Here is a 19,847-nt window from a genome sequence, read left to right as displayed (position 1 = left end):
ATAATTTTAGCTAGTTACAATGATTTACTATAAACTTCATTTGTGGGTTTTTTTTTAAAGAGTTGGGCAGCTATTTCAGTTTAACAGTGTATTCCCATCTTTCTAAATATTTTAAACTGTGTGACTATTTTGTGAGAGTGCAGATGTCACACAGTGAGTGTCTAGGACATTGAGTCGGGAAATCTCCTGTTCAAATAATCACCTCCATCTCAAAATATGTGGCAGATCATTCTGCACTCAGCATTAGTTTTCCTGCCTGCCGGCACATGGCAATATAAAATAAATGCATACCCTTACCTCACAGGGCTGTGCATGAGTTGTTGAGATAATAGATTATGTGCTTGGAACAGGAGGTCAAAAAGCGAAGCTCAGCCCGTTGATTTCGTTCGTACTCATTTGGTTTCATTTTAAGAATTTGAGATTTGTTACGGGCGAGGCAAAGGCATTTGGATGTATGCGCGTTATGTCCATGCTACATCCAATTTACATTTTAAAATCTTTTAATCTTTTCACAGCTTTTCCTTCTTACTGAGGCGAAACAAGCTTATTTTAAATACGTTTAGATTAAGGTTTATAGCAGGATCGGTTGCCGTGCTGTTGTTTTTAAAGTTCGCTCTTCTGTCTTACTATTTATTTTTATTTTAGGTTGCTGGGTTTTTTAAATTTATTTTTATGAATAACTCAAGGTGGGAAGAGTATAATAATAATAATAATAATAATAATAATAATAATAATAATAATAATAATTTATTAGATTTGTATGCTGCCCCTCTCCAAAGACTCGGGGCAGCTCACAACAATAATAAAACAATATTACAATGAAACAAAACTAATATAAAAACATATAAAACCCCCATCATGCAGCACACACATACCAAACATAAAACATAAAAGCCTGGGGGAGGTGTCTCAGTTTCCCCATGCCTGGTGACACATGTGGGTCTTAAGTAATTTGCGAAAGGCAAGGAGGGTGGGAGCAGTTCTAATCTCTGGGGGGAGTTGATTACAGAGGGCCAAGGCCGCCACAGAGAAGGCTCTTCCCCTGGGGACCGCCAAACGACATTGTTTGGTCAATGGGACCTGGAGAAGGCCAACTCTGTGGGACATTATCGGCCGCTGGGATTTGTGCGGTAGAAGGTGGTTCCGGAGGTATTCTGGGCCGATGCCATGTAGGGCTTTAAAGGTCATTACCAACACTTTGAATTGTGACCGGAAACAGCCAATGCAAGCCACGGAGTGTTGGAGAAACGTGGGCGAATCTGGGAAGCCCCACGATAGCCACATTCTGCACGATCTGAAGTTTCTGAACACTTTTCAAAGGTAGCTCCATGTAGAGAGCATTGCAGTAATCGAACCTCGAGGTGATGAGGGCATGAGTGACTGTGAGCAATGACTCCCTGTCCAAATCGGGCCGCAACTGGTGCACCAGGCGAACCTGGGCAAACGTCCCCCTCGCCACAGCTGAAAGATGGTGTTCCAATGTTAGCTGTGGATCGAGGAGGATGCCCAAGTTGGGAACCCTCTCTGAGGGGGGTCAATAATCCCCCCCCCCAGGGTAATGGACGGACAGATGGAATTGTCCTTATACTCTTTCCTCCTTTCCTGTCTGCCGCACAAGAGCCAACCCTGTGAGGTGAGTTGGGCTGAGAGATAGGGAATGAATGGATCCAGACTAAACTTTGTTCCTGCACATTCCGCGACAGTTAAAAATCAATATGCCTAGATATTGGGATTTGAAAATAAGAAATTTAAGAGGAAATGTTAACTGTTATGTTTTTGTGGACTTGATGACACCCGTACTCCACACGTCTAGCAGAAATTGCAAGTTTTGCCTTACCTTTGACAAAGGTGGCCCTTATCTTCAAAATTGCCTGTTGGAGGGGACAATAAAGAGTTATTTACTACAACAATTAGCCACAGGACACAGCATGTTGTTAAAGGATCTGCAAATCAACTAGAGTAAGTTCAAAAACAGTAAGATAGGAAGAAAAAAAATACAGATTAAATAGTGGGCACTTAAATATCTTTAACTTTGAGAAAAGATTGAGAGATTTGGTGGCATTCTTCAAATTCAGAAAAGGGGTGTAATTTGAGGAACTGTTGTCTATAATCCCAGAATGCAGGAATTGTAAAACGACTTTAGGGTTTTAGGAAAACTGTTTTAGGAGAGAAAAGCTTTTCTAACAGAGCAGTTAAACAGGAGAACCAATGTCCTCAAACAGCTGGTCCCTTGGGGGAGCTAAGTAAAAGCTGATTTTCTTGTTTCCAAAGAATTTTAGTTTTACTTTCTCACTAATGAACAGTTGGACTTCCAGCTTTGGATTCCAGGAATTATAATTTTGTTTGTATTCATATGACAAATATCGGCAGACATTAAACTATTTTTTCCTCCCTAATCACCGTCATCTGATAAAATACAATACGTATAGTCTTCTATAAGTATTGTATATAAATACTGAATACTCAGTATTCATACAAATACTGAGAAATGTTATGAGTCTGTTATTGTTTTGCTAGGGAACAAATGTTAAAAATTGAAATGACTTTGTGTGGAAAGGATTGGCAAATCATCTGATCGGTTGTTCTTTTTTTCTGAAGATGAAAGTACATTCATGTTAAAATGGGACTTGTGTTTCTCATTGGACATTGGTGAATCTTCCTCCTAGTAATCCAAATATTAATGCTCTGTTTAAAAAAAGTTCCAGTACAATATATTATTGTTAGGATTTAAAACTACAACCTTTAAATAAAAACTCTTACTGCAAAAGAAAACCAGTAGATTTTATTGTTTCAAAGCTGGAATGTTGGTAAAGAAGCATGCAGTAGTTCTATATTCTAAATTGAACATATTTAAAATATTTCCAGGTCTCTTCTAAACTTATACTTCTTTGTTTTTCTCCCATCCAATAAGAAAAAGTGGTCTTTGAAATCGGGGAAGACAAGCCCTGAAATATAATAGGCCACAAAATTGACTTCGGACGGTAATCTGATTGAAAAGTGCGAAATGAAATTTACAAACTGGCTTAATTCCTGGCTGTTGTAACATGACATGCGAAAACTGTACCGACATCAAAGCAGTTTATCTAACAAGCAAAAGATGCATTGTGCTAATGTAACTCTCCTTCGACATTATGTTCAAAGAGAAAAGTATATATAAAGGATTTTTTTTTAACCCTGCATAATCAAGATAAACACTGACACTTTTCCTTAAATTTTCCCCAAGATAATTTGATAGTATTGAGAGGTCCTAATCGTCTTAGAAACTGTTTCCGATAATTCTGTAAAAGGATTTTTTAAAAGTGTGCACACGTACACATACACACACACACACACACACACACACACACACACACTTTCGGCAATTTGAGCGTTGCATTTCAGCAAAGTCAGTTGCACCTATGCTAAGTCGTACCTGGATAGATGTTCTTAGAACCTTCCGTTCCCTTTTGCCCTTTTTTGTGCGAGGGTGGGGTTGTTCTTCTTTTATCCTACCGTTTCCCTCCCTCTGTTTCCCACCCCCTCCCCAAATTCATTCTCTATTGTTTAAGCACCGTTTGATATTTACAGCCTGCACTTCCTTCTCCCCCAGATCTTTCTAAAAAGAAAATAACGGTATTGTTTGCCAAATAATGGTCTTCCTTGGTAACTATTCACACGGACAGGTTGGTCTGTGAAAGTTTTACTTTTAAATGCAGGAAGGTTGAAATGCTGGGACTTTTTTGTGTGTATGTTTGAAGCGGGGAGAGAAGGTATATTTATGGCATTCTGTTTTACCTAGCGTGCATGCAGCCATGGAAGACCACATTCAACAGCGGCGTGCTCTGCTGCCTGGCCTGAGTAGCTGGTGTTTTTCAAGGAAATCACAAGCCTAAAAATAGTCTGCATAAACAACTGCAGAACAGTTTTGCCTCTCTTTTTTTTTCCTCTTTCCTACTTCGCTATTTGGAAATTTCTTGTACGTTCTCTTAACCGTGCCAGTGTATTCTGAACGCATTGGCATTGAGTAGCAAAAAAACCAACAACAATATTTCTAGAAATAAGTATTGAAGATGCAATCTTGTGAAAAAGCAGAGCGGTAATGATTGTTATGTTTGAATTAGCGAAGCTGAAATGGCACGAATCGAGCACAGCCATTCAAAGCCCATAATAATTGCCATATTTTAGCAGACTTCATTGCTGTTTGCCGGTTTGGCTTCTCCGCTTAAAAAATTATCTACTCCACTTCCCCAGAAATATTTGTCGATTGATTTTGATTGATTGGTTGAATCAAAGGTGGGGAACAATGGCCCCTTTATGACTTGTGGACTTCAACTTGACTACTGCAATGCACTCTAGGTGGGGCTACCCTTGAAGAGCGTTTGGAGACTTCAGCTGGTGCAGAATGCAGCAGTAGCTCGCAATAACGGATGTGTGCTGTTATTGCACAAGCTGCATTGGTTGCCAGTCGGTCTCCGAACGCAATTCAAGGTGTTGGTTATCACCTTTAAAGCCCTAAATGGCTCAGGGCCAGACTATTTACGGGACCTCCCTCCCGCTGCAGCCATAAGGGCCCATAGAGTTGGCCTTCTCCAGGTCCAGTTCACCAAACAATGTCAGTTGGCGAGACCTCGGGGAGGAACCTTCTCTGTGGTGGCTCCGACCCTTTGTAACCAACTGCCTCCAGAAATCCACACTATCTCCACCCTACTGGTCTTCCGGAAAGCCGTTAAGACCTGTCTTTTCCAGCAGGCCTGGAATTAAATTAGGTTGATTGCAAGTATGTATAGTTTTTAATGTCGTTATGGGTTTACTGTATTGTTGATTTTTATTATTAGACTTTAACTGTTTTTATTGTTGTATTTATTCCTACTGTTTAGCCGTTCAGATTGAGCAGCATATAAATACAATAAATAAACAAACAAACAAACAAACTCCCAGAAATTGAAGTTCACAGGTCATAAAAGGCCATCATTCCTCACCCCTGGATTAAATTATTTGGATTGGTTGACTATGCCATCGAGTCATTTTCAACTTCTAGCAACCACATAGATTGATTTTCTCCTTGACAAGCTATTCTAACATGGTCTTCCTATGGTGCTCTCATCAGTAATGTATTATGTCTACCAATGTTGCTACTGATAGCAATATCACTTAGACCTATATACCGCTTCACAGTGCTTTAAAGCATTCTCTAAGCTGTGGTTCTCAACCTGGGGGTCGGGACCCTTTTGAGGATCAAATGACCATTTCACTGGGGTACCTTAAGACAGCGGTCCCCAAGCTACAGCCCGCAGGCGACATGTGGCCCACTGAGGCCATTTATCCGGCCTGCTGGTGAGTGACAAGAGCACAGGGAAAAGAGAGAGAAAGAGAGAAAAGGGAAAGAGAAGGGAGGGAAGAAGAAGTGGAGAGGAAAGGAGGGAAGGAAGGAAGGAGAAATGGAGGGAACATATTATCTCAGGGACCGCCTTCTGCCGCCCGAATCCCAGCGACCAGTTAGGTCCCACAGAGTGGGCCTTCTCCAGGTCCCGTCAACTAAACAATGTCGGTTGGCGGGGCCCAGGGGAAGAGCCTTCTCTGTGGCGGCCCCGACCCTCTGGAACCAACTCCCCCCAGAGATTAGAATAGCCCCCACCCTCCTTGCCTTTCGTAAGCTCCTCAAAACCCACCTCTGCCGTCAGGCATGGGGGAATTAAGATAATCTTTCCCCCTAGGCTTCTACAATTTATGCATGGTATGTTTGTATGTATGATTGGTTTTATAACAAGGGTTTTTAGCTGTTGTAGTATTGGATTTTTACATTCTGTTTTTTGTCACTGTTGTTAGCCGCCCCGAGTCCACGGAGAGAGGGGGCATATAAATCCAATAAAGGAAGGAAGGAAGGAAGGAAGGAAGGAAGGAAGGAAGGAAGGAAGGAAGGAAGGATGGATGAATGGAGGGGACAGAGGAAGGAAGGACTGTTTTTGGGGGGGGGGGGGGTAATTTTTTTAAATTTTTCTCCCAACATACATTCAAACAACACAGTGTACCATCTAATTTTCCATGAATACAATGCAGTATTTTGTTAGTAACTAATATCAATCATCAAAAAAGTTGCAAAAGTTTTTTTTTCTAATTTTGTCATCCAGTTACATTCATTGTCTTTTAATTAAAATTCCTCCTTAATGTTCCTTCAAAAAGTGCAACACCAATTATATTTCTAACTTATTAACCATTATGCCAAAGTGCTTCCTTCTTTCTTTATACATTTTTCATAAGCCAAGAAAACCTTGTATAGCCAATCAGATGTCAACAAAAGAAAATTAAAAACAAAACATAAACATACTGTATATGAATTTCAGACCTTCTCCCCCCTCTAAATAGTATGTTCCCATTTTGTTTTTTACTTTAAAACAAGGTATGTGCAGTGTGCATAGGAATTTGTTCATAGTTTTTTTTTTAATAGTCCGGCCCTCCAACAGTCCGAGGGACAGTGAACTGGCCCCCTGTGTAAAATGTTTGGGGACTCCTGCCCTAAGACCATGAGAAAAGACAAATTTCCCGTGGTCTTAGGAACTAAAGCTTCTATTCTGGTGCCTTAGAACATATTTTTAAAATCCAACCAATCAGCTGTTCCCTTTGACCTTTCTGCCAATCAGCTTAAAGCTCTGTTGGGAGAATTGGCGCTTGACTTATGCTTGGGAGTCACCACAATATGAGGAACTATTAAAGGGTCGCAGCATTAGAAAGGTTGAGAACACTGCAGTCTAAGCAGTTTAAAGAGTCAGCATCTTGCCCCTTCTTCTTTTTCCTTCCACCTTTCCCAGCATTAAAGCCTTTTCCAGGAGCCCTTCGTGTGATATACGATCATTTGAACCTGATCAAGTGAGAATTCTGGGTTGATTTATTTGATTCACAGTTGTCCAACTCCAACACTCAGAAAGTGTGAGGGCTCTTCCTATCCTGCTTCTTCAAAGCCCAGCTTTATTATTATTATTATTATTATTATTATTATTATTATTATTATTATTATTATTATTAGATTTGTATGCCGCCCCTCTCCGAAGACTCGGTGTGGCTAACAACAATATAAAAAGACAATGTAAACAAATCTAATATTAAAAACAATCTAAAAAACCCCAATTTAAAGAACCACTCATACATTATTATTATTATTATTTATTGGATTTGTAAGCATAGGGGGAAGGGAAATTTCAATTCCCCCATGCCTGACGACAGAGGTGGGTTTTAAGGAGCTTGCGAAAGGCAAGGAGGGTGGGGGCAACTCTGATATCTGGGGGGAGCTGGTTCCAGAGGATCGGGGCCGCCACAGAGAAGGGTCTTCTCCTGGGTCCCGCCAAACGACATTGCTTAGTCGACGGGACCCGGAGAAGGCCAACTCTGTGGGACCTAACCGGTCGCTGGGATTCATGCGGCAGAAGGCGGTCCCGGAGATAATCTGGTCCGATGCCATGAAGGGCTTTATAGGTCATAACCAACACTTTGAATTGTGACTGGAAATTGATCGGCAACCAATGCAGACTGCGGAGTATTGGTGTAACATGGGCATGCCTAGGGAAGCCCATGGTTGCTCTCGCAGCTGAATTCTGCACGATCTGAAGTTTCCGAACTCATTTTTAACTTCCATAAAGTGTCATAGAAAATACCCTGGTTAGCACTATTCTAATCTTTGTAGGTATAGTCACATAATGACATTTGAAGCGTAGTTTTCATTTGGACTTAGTTTATTCATGTAGCAATCACCCATCGAAATCTTGTTTCTATGAATTCTAAAGCTAAATGTGATTCTAGTTGATCGTAGGGACATGTGGAGCAACGTGGAGATGATTTGTTTTCTTCTGTTGCCCTCTTCATGAGTTCTATTCCATCCAAGAGTTCACCTCTGGCAATTTTTGATGTCCTCTCATCAAGGTCCAACCCTTCTCTGATTTTTCAAATTCAGGAAAAATTGGCTAGGTGCTGCCATCTGCTGTTACATCTAAGCTTTGCTCTTTCTTTCTTTCTTTCCTTCCTTCCTTCCTTCCTTCCTTCCTTCCTTCCTTCCTTCCTTCCCTTCCTTCCTTCCTTCCTTGTTCCCTCCTTCCATTATAGATTCTCTCTCTCTCACTGTAAATTAACAAGTGAATTGAAACCAATTGGAGAATTAGAAAAAGATATAGTCTCTCTGCTCCCCCAAATTTGGCATGATTTCTAGAACGTTCAAATCAGGAATTTAAGGAATAAAGTCGTCGTTACAAAGTGTTGGTGATTTAAAAATTCTTCCTGGTTAACTGATGGGTTTGTGAATATGACGGAACAGTCATTTAGAAATTCCAGAAATTAAAAGTATTGTTTTGAAGCTAAGGTAGCAACATTATACATGCCGACATATAAGCTGAGGTTTTGCTGAATTCCCTAGGATTTTGTTCCAAAAAAGCAGGCATAATACTGAGCAATTTCAATATGAAATTTTAGAAATAAGCCTTATATGATTTCTGTAGTATTATAGTTTACGGAGAGGGGTGGCATACAAGTCTAATAAATTATTATTATTATTATTATTATTATTATTATTATTATTATTATTATTATTATTATTATGTCAATACAACACAGCAAACGAGATCACTATGCTGGATTTCGTATTTCATCACCAGTCGGGTGCTTCCCAAGCACCTAGGACTGCGTGATGTAGCGGCAAATTATGTTTGCCGATCCCAGTAAAGTGGCCTTTTGCAATTGACAGATGGGGATTTTGTCAATTCCGATGGTTTTCAAATGTCCGCTGAGATCTTTTGGCACTGCGCCCAGCATGCCAAGTACCACTGGGACCACTTTCACTGGCTTATGCCACAGTCGTTGCAGCTTGATTTTTAGATCTTCGTATTTCACTGATTTCTCTAGCTGCTTCTCTTCAATTCTGCTGTCCCCTGGGATTGTGATGTCGATGATCCATACATCATCATCATCATCATCATCATCATCATCATCATCATCATTATTATTACTACTCCTACTACTACTACTACTATCACGATGATGATGATGATGATGATAGATCAACAAATTACCCCTATTTTTCTTCTCTTACTGGTTAAATCCAGATAGATGGCTAGAAAGACAAATATGATATTTATTAGGTCCATACTTTTATGTATAAATACAATAAAAATTATAGGAAGAAAACGAAGATACGTGAGAAATCTAAACCAAGAATCAGCAGGCATGTTCACATATTTTTGCACCACGATCCATTTATCAGCATCTTCCAAAATTAGATGATCTTGAGAGATGCTGACCATTTAGCTATTATTTTTTGCCAGGAGATACCATCTTTCTATAGTTAGTCCTCGACCTATGACAACAATTGAGCCCAGCATTTCCTTTGCTAAGCAATACAGTTAAGTGAGTCTTGCCCTATTTTTCACAACTTTTCTTGCCACAATGGTTAAGCGCAGACCTGGGCAAAGTGCGGCCCGGGGGCCGGATGCGGCCCACCCGCTGTCTGTGACCGGCCTGCGGAGGTTGGAAGGAAGGAAGGAAGGAAGGAAGGAAGGAAGGAAGGAGAAATGGAGGAAGGAAGGAGAAATTCTCTTTCCATGCCCTTTTGCAAAAGTCCAATAAATGCTCATTTTTAAATTGTTCATTGGTTTCATTGGCCTTTCCAAGAAATTTAAAGCAAAATCCCCACCCTACCTCTCAGGGGGGAAAAGGGGAGGAGGAGGAAGAAAAGGAATCCAAAGCTACTTTCAGGCAAAGCCTCTACTATGTTTTCTCAACTGACAACATAGGTCAGTTGAAGAGAGGCACCTGAAAGGAATATTTTGAAAGAGAAGTTAAGAACTGCCCAAAAGCAGAAATAAAAGGCAGAGAAAATCAGAGAGACAGAAGCTTCTCTCCATCTGGGGAAGGAAGGAAGGAAGGAATGAAGGAAGGAAGGAAGGAAGGAAGGAGAAATGGAGGGAACAAGGAAGGAAGGAAAGAAGGGGTGGGAAATTAATTTATAATTATAATATAATTATATAATTATAATATATAATTATATAAATATAATATAATACAATTAACTCAGTTCTACCCAATAATATACAGTATTGGGTAGAACTGAGTTAATTATATTAATCCGTCCCTCTAAAACCATCCCAATTTCTCATGCAGCTCCATGACAAAATTAATTGCCCACCCCTGGTTAAGTGAATTGCTGCACTTGTTAGGTAAGTAATAGGCTTGTTAAGTGAATCTAGCTTCACCATCGACTTGGTTGTCAGAAGTTTGCAAAAGGTGATCACACGACTTTCGGATACTGCAACTGTCATAAGTACATGCCAGTTGCCAAGTGTCCGAATATTGATCATGTGATCATAGGGATGTTGCAATGGTGAGAATCTGCTATGTCACTTTTTTTTTCAGTGCTATTGTAACTTCATACAGTCACTAAAAGGATGGTTATAAGTAAAGGGCTACTTGTACATGAATTTTTGCAACCCCAATGTTCTTTTTCCATATTCAGACAATTGCTGCATCTGTTGTGACACATTCTCAATATTATTCAGGCTGTGTACAGTTCCAAGAAGCTACTCTGGAAACTTCATTTTTCCATAGATTCCTCTTATACATATGCCAATCTCTCAGTCTCTCTCTCTGGAGCTACTATGCTAAGCTGTCTTTCATCGGTGCCTGAAAGTTCAGGCAGGATTTGTAGCACCCGAGAATTGCACATAAACTAAAAATTCCCTCATTACTCATGTCTTCTGGCTACACATTGAGTCTGATGTGCTGGAGCCAAACCGAATATGGCATGGATCTTCAAAATGCATAAGAGGAATCTAAAACTCTGTAATTTCTAGAGTTCAATGGGAGGAGGTGGCGTTGCTGGACAGGCGGACGTTAGCTTCCTTCTAATTTATATTTGCATTAATAAATCAGTAGGAAGTACAGTAGTTACCTCCAGAGCTTGCAAGAAAGCAAACGTGGGCAATAAATTTACAGTATTTTGAGGCAATGTGCAGCTGAAAAAAATTAACATGATTAATGAAGAGCTGACAGGATATTTGTTTTCAATTGAATGCCATATGAACAAAATATACTGCTCAAAAAAAGAAAGGGAACACTCAAATAACACATCCTAGATCTGAATGAATGAAATACAGTGATTCCCCCGGGTATTGCGATCCCGATCATTGCGAAACGGCTATATGGCGATTTTGCAACCCGGAAGTAAAAACACCATCTGCGCATGCGCTCCCTTTTTTCTATGGGCACGCATGCGTAGATGGCGCCGGGCAGATCAGCTGCTGGACGGCTTCCCTAGGTCTTCCCCCTCTTGCTGGCGGGAGGGCGAGCGGCGGGCATCAGCGAGGAGTTTCCCCACTGCCCATGCAAACTCCTCGCTGCCGCCCGCCCTTCGCCCGCCCACGCCATTCATTCTCGCCGCTTCCCAGCTGAGTCGTGAAGCGAATTGGCTTCAGGACTCAGCTGGGAAGCGGCACGAGCGAGCGGCGCGAGCGAACGGCTTGTCCGCCGCCTGCCTGCCCGCGCGCCCTTCGCCCGCCCATGCTGTTCATTCTCGCCGCTTCCCAGCTGAGTCCTGAAGCGAATTGGCTTCAGGACTCAGCTGGGAAGCGGCGCGAGCGAACGGCGTGGGCGGGCGAAGGGCGGGCAAGCGGCAGCAAAGAGTTTGCGTGGGCAGTGGGGAAACCCCAATCTTCGGCTCCTCGCTGCTGCGGAAGTAAAAACACCATCTGCGCATGCGCAGATGGTGTTTTTACTTCCGCAGCGCTACTTCGCGAAAACCCGATCATTGCTAGGGGTCCTGGAACGGAACCCTCGCAATGATCGGGGGATCACTGTATTCTCATTGAATACTTTGTTCTGTACAAAGTTGAATGTGCACAACAGCATGTGAAACTGATTGTCAATCAGCGTTTCTTCCTAAATGGACAGTTTGATTTCACAGAAGTTTGATTTACTTGGAGTTATATTCGTGTTGCTTAAGTGTTCCCTTTATTTTTTTGAGCAGTGCGTTATTTTATTCTTTTGCTTCAAATTGCTAACAGTGTAAGTCCTACATCTTGTTCATTAGGTTACTTATTCTCTCTTGTGTAAAGTTGTAAGCATCTCTTCAGTAGAAATGTACAGTAGTAACAAAGCAGACATATGGATGCTTAGATTGTAGACACCTAATAATTGGCATAAACAATGGTGATTTATTTGTTGTTATTCTGCATTTTTGCTACCCTGTATTCGTATGCAAATGCCACCCTTTTAAGCTCCCAAGTTCAAAAATCATTTAAAAACGTGAAGAGATTTGAGGCAATGGTCTCAGCTCTTGATGAAATATCTTCTTCTGGAGTGACTCAATATAGAATCAATTGATAAACGAACCAGGAACTCCATCCTTCTGCTGCTTAGCTTGCAGTATCCTTGAATGTTATTTTGAATTTATTTATTTATTTATTTATTAGATTTGTATGCCGCCCCTTTCCGTAGACTCGGGGCGGCTCACAACATAATAAAACAATTCATAACAAATCTAATAATTTACAATTTAAAATTTAAAGTAGTTAAGAAAACCCCATTTTTAAGCAGACATACCTACAAACATACCATACATAAATTATATAGGCCCGGGGGAGATATCTCAATTCCCCCATGCCTGACGACAAAGATGGGTTTTGAGGAGTTTACGAAAGGCAAGGAGGGTAGGGGCAGTTCTAATCTCTGGGGGGAGCTGGTTCCAGAGAGTCGGGGCCGCCACAGAGAAGGCTCTTCCCCTGGGGCCCGCCAATTATTTTGAATAGACAGTTTTATCAGGCTTCCAGTAATCAGGATGAGAGTCAGATCAACCTAGACATAGCCCTTGACTTACAGCCACTCAAATTTACAATAGCACCAAACAAAGTTAACTTACAATTGATCACATAGTCAACCAGCATGTATTTATTATGGTTGCAGCATCCTCGGATCATATGATCAGCATTTGAGATATTCCCAGTCGGTGCTTCTGACAGGCAAAATCAGTGTAGGGAGAAGCTACATTCACTTAATACCTGCATGATTCACTTAACAACCCTACTAACTCATTTAAGAATCATGGCGAAAAAGTTTTTAAAATCAAGCACAATTCGCAGCTTGCTTAGCAGTGGAAATCTTGGTCCCGGTTACATCAAAAGTTCAGAACTACCTGTAATGATTAAAGGCTCAGGGCTATGTTTTCATCGCGTTTTGTGCTATGCTATATTGACGTGCTTACAAAAGTAAACTTAATTATTTATTTACAGTAATTTAGAAACTGGAGGATTGTGAGTTGTAATCCTTCTATAGGCTTTTCAATATGGATTCTTTTTTAAATTGCAAAAAAAAAAATTGTTATGTTCTTGTGTAAATTTATCAGTGAAAATATTTTCTTCCTCTAGTTTCCTAGACAAGATTGACATAGTCAAGCAAAATGAATATACACCGTCTGACCAGGTAAGTAAAATGTCTTTTGAGAAAATGAAGTTACGTTTCTACAAAATATTTTCGTCTTTAAATTTCTTCTGTTCAAAACCTGAAAGTAGCATTGTTTTTAGTAATGTCTGGAGCAAAGTAATCAGAACTACCACAAGCAACCTGCTCGATCACAAGTACTCACCAGCCTATTTCAAGTCCCAATTCAAGTGGCAGGTTTTAAATTTTAAAACCCTAAACAATAGAACTATGCAGCACTTCAGATTCTGTTTGTACAAGAGCATCAGAACTCATGGTAATGTAGAATACCCTATGAGACTAGACTTTCAATCCTGGGCCTAGAAAGTTTAGAACTAAGACGCCTTAAACAAGATCTAAGTATTGCCCACAAGATCATATGCTGCAACGTCCTGCCTGTCGGCGACTACTTCAGCTTCAACCACAACAACACAAGAGCACACAACAGATTTTAACTTAATATTAACCGCTCCAAACTTGACTGTAAAAAATATGACTTCAGTAACCAAGTTGTCGAAGCGTGGAACTCATTACCGGACTCCATAGTGTCATCCCCAAACCCCCAACACTTTACCCTTAGATTATCCACAGTTGACCTATCCAAATTCCTAAGAGGTCAGTAAGGGGCGAGTACAAGTGCACTAGAGTGCCTTCCGTCCCCTGTCCTATTGCTCTCCTATATCTCCTATTCCTTTCTTCTATTCCTATATATCTTCTTCTATTCTTTCATTGATATGTTCTATTCCTATATCTTCTTTTTTCTTAGATATATTTTATTATGAGTATCTCCTCTATAACCTTCATCATGTATTTTACTATGTGTATATAGATATATACCCACTAAAACCCTCATTGTGTATTGGACAAAATAAATAAATAAAAAATAAATAAATAGATGTGACTTCCCTCTGCAGCTCTTTAAAAGAGCCATGTCCAAGTTGTCATCTGTGACTGCCATTTGATCCTAAAAAAGGTGTGGCTATTTTGGAAAATTGGAGGTTGGTGATTGAGGTTTGTTGGTTAAGTGCCATCAAATGAATGTCAGTTCTTGCAGCCACATAGAGAGGTAGACCTTATCAAAGGTGATCTGTCCCCCAAGATGGCCCTTAAGGTTATCCAGTAACATATCTATTTCTATTATGATTGAGAGTATCCACCTTCTTCCACTAATCTCTTTTTTGTCTCCTCCCATCCACCTAGCAAGTTCCCTATTCATGTCCCTGTACATTCTAGAAAATTTTTAGAATAAAATCCATAGTTTCACATAGTACTGAGATTGTATCTCCCTTGTGTTCTGTTCTGTATAGTCTCTTCATTTTCTGAGCCTCTACTTTGCATTGGAGTATAGAATGCCCTTTTGAGAGATTTTCAAAACTTATTTAGTTGTTTGCCTGAAGTGAGTGGAGTTCTAATTAAAGATGAGAGTATGTGGGGAAAAAAGACCCCCAGGTCCCTTTCTCCCTAATCAATTATGTATTTCTGAATGCTTTCTTTTAAGATGTACATATTGTGATTAAGATGTGTATGAAATTGAGCTTAAAAATGAAGTTAATACAGAAAAGAACGAATATGAAATGTATAAAAACTTATCCCAGTACTGTCCCAAAGGTGCTTTTTCAAATGACAATTGTACGTGTGGGGTTTTTTTTTTTTTGAAGATGTTTCACTTCTTATCTAAGAAGCTTCTTCAATCTTTCAAAAGAAGCTACTTGGATGAGAAGCAAAATGTCTTCATGTTTGTTGCTGTTTGAAAAAGAACCGTTGGGACAACCATGATCTTGGATGATTCAGAATCTCCATAGACATTTATCCCAGTGCTGCATTGGAAAAATGTCACTTTCAGAAGTCTATGAATATGACTAAATGATGAAGGATCAGAAGAAACTGTTGTCATTTCTACTGGCAGCATGCCAATGTTTTCAGTATGATTGTTGAATGATTGGTTTGATATATTTTCTTTTAATTAGAATTTAATGATTGTTTTAATGTATTATTTATTGGATTCATATTATTGTTCTGTTTTTGTACATGCTGCGAGCCACCCCGAGTCCTCGGAGAGGGGCGGCATACAAATCTAATTAAATAAAATAAATAAATATACAGTGGTACCTCTACCTAAGAATGCCTCTACTTAAGAACGTTTCTAGATAAGAACTGGGTGTCCAAGATTTTTTTGCCTCTGCTTAAGAACCATTTTCCACTTAAGAACCCGAGCCCGGAAAAATTTCCCAGGAACTTTGAGAGAAGCGCAAAGGTCCGCCCAGTTTCCTACCATTCCCCCTTTAATCCCGGCCATTTTAGGCTGTTCTAGGCTGCCAGAGGAGCTTTTCAGTGGCGCTTCCCCTCTCGCCTGCCTGGGTTTCTCTCTCTGGCGCAGTGTATGGAAGGCCGCCTTGCGCCGGGTGTGTGGGAGGCGTGTGCTCTTCCTCGACGCCTCAGAGTCCGTCTTTTTTTTAAGCCTTAAAGTTTTGCATTTTTTTGATTCTTCTCATCTCACCTTCTTCCTTCGGCAGCGACTGTCCTCCTCCTCCTCTTCTTCCTCCTCCTCCCACCCAAATCCCGAGCTTTTATTTCTTTCCTAATGGGTTTGCACGCATTATTTGCTACCTTTGAAAAGTGTTTGGAAACTTCAGATCGTGCAGAATGCAGCTGCGAGAGCAATCATGGGCTTCCCAAGGCATGCCCATGTTACTCCAACACTCTGCAGTCTGCATTGGTTGCCGATCAGTTTCCGGTCAAAATTCAAAATGTTGGTTATGACCTATAAAGCCCTTCATGGCACCGGACCAGAATATCTCCGGGACCGCCTCCTGCTGCACGAATCCCAGCGACCAGTTAGGTCCCACAGAGTTGGCCTTCTCCGGGTCCCGTCGACTAAACAATGTCATTTGGCGGGACCCAGGAGAAGAGCCTTCTCTGTGGCGGCCTCGACCCTCTGGAACCAGCTCCCCCCAGATATCAGAGTTGCCCCCACCCTCCTTGCCTTTCGCAAGCTCCTTAAAACCCACCTGTGTTGTCAAGCATGGGGGAATTGGAAAAAAAAATTTTTTTTCTCCCTTCCCCCTAGGCTTATAGAATTTATACATGGTATGTTTGTTGGTATGATTGGTCTCTTAAATTGGGGTTTTTTAGATTACTTTTTAATATTAGATTTGTTACATTGTTTTTTATTGTTGTTAGCCGCCCGGAGTCTTCGGAGAGCGGCGGCATACAAATCTAAATAAACTAAACTAAACTAAACTAAATTTTTACATTGGGGAAAATTTTCTTTTCTACTTAAGAACCTGGTCATGGAACGAATTAAGTTCTTAAGTAGAGGTACCACTGTACAGTATATGTAATAGATATCCCAAGTTATAGCGTTGCCATCAACCTCTTTTTGGGTTGTTGGTAGACCAAAGGAAAAGTGCACTTATGTCTTTTGTTTTCAACTTTAATTTTTTATCTGCCAGCTTTTTTCTAATCAAGCAAAAATGAAAAAAATGCTATTTTTTTTTCAAATTAGGCTACATTTGAGTCCATTTGGAGGGGGGAATTAAAATCTAATGGGGGAGTAGGATTAACTTTTTATAAACAATACAGATTTTTATCATAGAAGATATTAAAAATTAGCTATTGCCTATATTTCATTTTTCAAAAACTTCATTTTCTTTTCCTCCACATTTTTCAGCAGTTTTTTAATCTTTAATTATAATCCACATCAAGATGAGAAAAGGTTTTAGAAATGTGTGTTTTCCTTTGTGTCATGGTTTTCTGAGTATATGGGTTGCTGTTTTTATAAACTGATTGTTTTGTTTCTAAGATGTTAGTATATTTCAAACAGCTTCTTAAGTTTACAAATTTTATTTATTGTGGTAAGCGGCTTTGTGTTGCTAGGTAAAACTGGAGTAAATGGAAGAAAAAACATGAGATTAAACACCTTAGGTATAAATTTTATATTACTGTATACTTTTTACAATGAATCTGAAGTTGTTATTTCATTGACCCATTATTCCCTAAGGCTTGTAACATTAAATAGAATGTTCTTTTAAGAGGAAAAAACTCTTGTTCTTTTTTTTTTTAAAGGACCTTCTTAGATGCAGAGTTCTGACATCAGGAATATTTGAAACTAAGTTTCAAGTCGACAAAGTAAATTTCCAGTAAGTATCACTAATAGCGGGTGCTTAAATTGAGACTGGACATTAAACTAACAGTCAGATAGTAAAAATGTGCAAAATATTCCATAACATACTGATCCAACTTGAGAAAAAGCCAATTCAAGCAGGGTTTTTCCTGTATTTCTGGAAGTAGGCATGGTTTATGACCAGACAACATTTGGAATAACATAAAGCACTTCAGCATCTAGACAGTCTAATTTGAGAAATACATTAACACTCTGTCCTTCCACCATCCTCTATGCTTGTATTGACCTATTTTGGAGGGAAAACAAATGTTCCAATAACATGTCTATGAAAAATTAATATACCGTATTTTTCGGAGTATAAGACACACCATTTTCCTCCCTAAAAGAGGCTGAAAATTCAAGTGTGTCTTATAGTTTCTCCCCCCCCCCAAGCTTTCCCCCCCCAGCCCTAACTAAGTGATTCTCAGCTCTTACCTTGCAGGTTCTTTCATTGTTACTCTTTGCGAAGAATGTTTTCCAAGCCCTAAGTCTTTGCAGGGGTTTTTTCATTGCTCTAACATGCTCCAAATGTTTCTTTCCAGCCCTAACCAGGTGTTAACAATGTTCCCAACTCTTATTGGCTTGCAAGCTCTTTCATTGTTACTCTCTCTGAATAAAGTTTTTTTAAAAGCCCTAATCAGGGGATAAAATAATGCGCTGAAGCTGACCAGACTAAGGATGCTAACCAGATGAATGTCTGGTTAGCAGATTCTTTCCCCTATTTTCCTCCCACAAAAATAAGGCACGTCTTATACTCCGATTCGTCTTATACGCTGAAAAATATGGTAACTATATCCATCTTGTGATAATTAAAAATGTTGCTCAGTTCTGTCCTATTTCATTTTTATTATAATAATAATAATAATAATAATAATAATAATAATAATAATTTATTAGATTTGTATGCCGCCCCTCTCCGAAGACTCGGGGCGGCTCACAACAATAATAAAGACAATATAACAGTGAAACAAATCTAATATTAAAAGAAAAAGATATATAAAACCCCAGCAATTAAAACCATACAACACATACATACCAAACATAAAATATAAAAGCCTGGGGGAGATGTCTCAGTTCCCCCATGCCTGGCAATATAGGTGGGTCTTGAGTAATTTGCGAAAGACAAGGAGGGTAGGGGCCATTCTAATCTCCGGGGGGAGTTGATTCCAGAGGGTCGGGGCCGCCAGAGAGAAGGCTCTTCCCCTGGGCCCCGCCAGACGACATTGTTTGGTCAACGGGACCCGGAGAAGGCCAACTCTGTGGGACTTTATCGACCGCTGGGATTCGTGCAGTAGAAGGCGGTTCTGGAGGTATTCTGGTCCAATGCCATGTAGGGCTTTAAAGTTCATTACCAACACTTTGAATTGTGACCGGAAACTGATCGGCAACCAATGTCATCTAAGTTAGATTTGAGAGCCAATTTAGTATAGTGGTTAAGGTTTCAGGCTAAAAACCAGGACACTGTGAGTTCTAGTCCTGTCTTGGGTACAAAGCTACTTGGTGATTTTGGGCCAGTCACTTTCTTTCAGTCCTAGAAATGAGGCAATGACAACTGCTTCTGAAAAAAATCTTGCCAAAAAAACTGCAGAGACTTTTCCAAGCAGTTCCCCAAAAATCAGACACAATTAAAAAGAAGAAAAAATTTGCTGTATTTATTTATTTATTATTTATTTATTAATAGAGTTGAAAGGGACCGTTAGGTCATCAAGTCCAACCCGCTGCCTGAGCAGGAAACCCTACAGCACCCCAGCCAAATGGAAGTCCAATCTCCTCTTGAAGGTGTCCAGAGTTGGGGAGTTCACCACCTCCCCTGGCAGGCAGTTCCATTGGTTGATCGCTCTGACCGTCAGGAAGTTCTTCCTTATTTCCAGGTTGAATCTCTCCTTGGTCAGCTTCCAACCATTGTTCCTCGTCCGGCCCTCTGGTGCCCTGGGGAATAAAGATACCCCCTCCTCACCGTGGCAACCCCTCAAGTATCTGTAAACTGCTATCATGTCCCCTCTAGACCTTCTTTTTTTTAGGCTGTCCATGCCCAGTTCTCTCAATCTCTCTTCGTAAGTCTTGGTTTCGAGTCCCCTAATCATTTTGGTTGCTCTTTTTTGCACCTTCTCCAGAGTTTCGATGTCTTTTTTGTAGTGAGTTTTAGCTTTTTTTTGTAAGCTATAAAATTTACAAATAATATAAATTCATAGCTGCTAATAAAAAGTTCTCAATCACCCAAACAATGTACTTCAATTTTTAACTTGCAATATTGGAAGAG

General features: G+C 40.1%; 1 protein-coding gene across 1 annotated transcript in view; it reads left to right on the top strand.

Annotated features, from left to right (window-relative positions):
* The window catches only part of GNAS (GNAS complex locus), a 160,140-nt gene that overhangs the window by 126,460 nt on the left and 13,833 nt on the right, over positions 1 to 19,847 (top strand). Inside the window, exons 6-7 of the mRNA XM_070744547.1 lie at positions 13,374 to 13,428; positions 17,491 to 17,564. Of these exons, the coding sequence (XP_070600648.1) occupies positions 13,374 to 13,428; positions 17,491 to 17,564 (129 nt within the window). The remainder of the gene's footprint in view (positions 1 to 13,373; positions 13,429 to 17,490; positions 17,565 to 19,847) is intronic.

The sequence above is a fragment of the Erythrolamprus reginae genome, chromosome 3 (genome assembly GCF_031021105.1).
Source record: "Erythrolamprus reginae isolate rEryReg1 chromosome 3, rEryReg1.hap1, whole genome shotgun sequence".
Taxonomy (NCBI): domain Eukaryota; kingdom Metazoa; phylum Chordata; class Lepidosauria; order Squamata; family Dipsadidae; genus Erythrolamprus; species Erythrolamprus reginae.
This window is presented reverse-complemented; position numbering and strand designations above follow the sequence as displayed.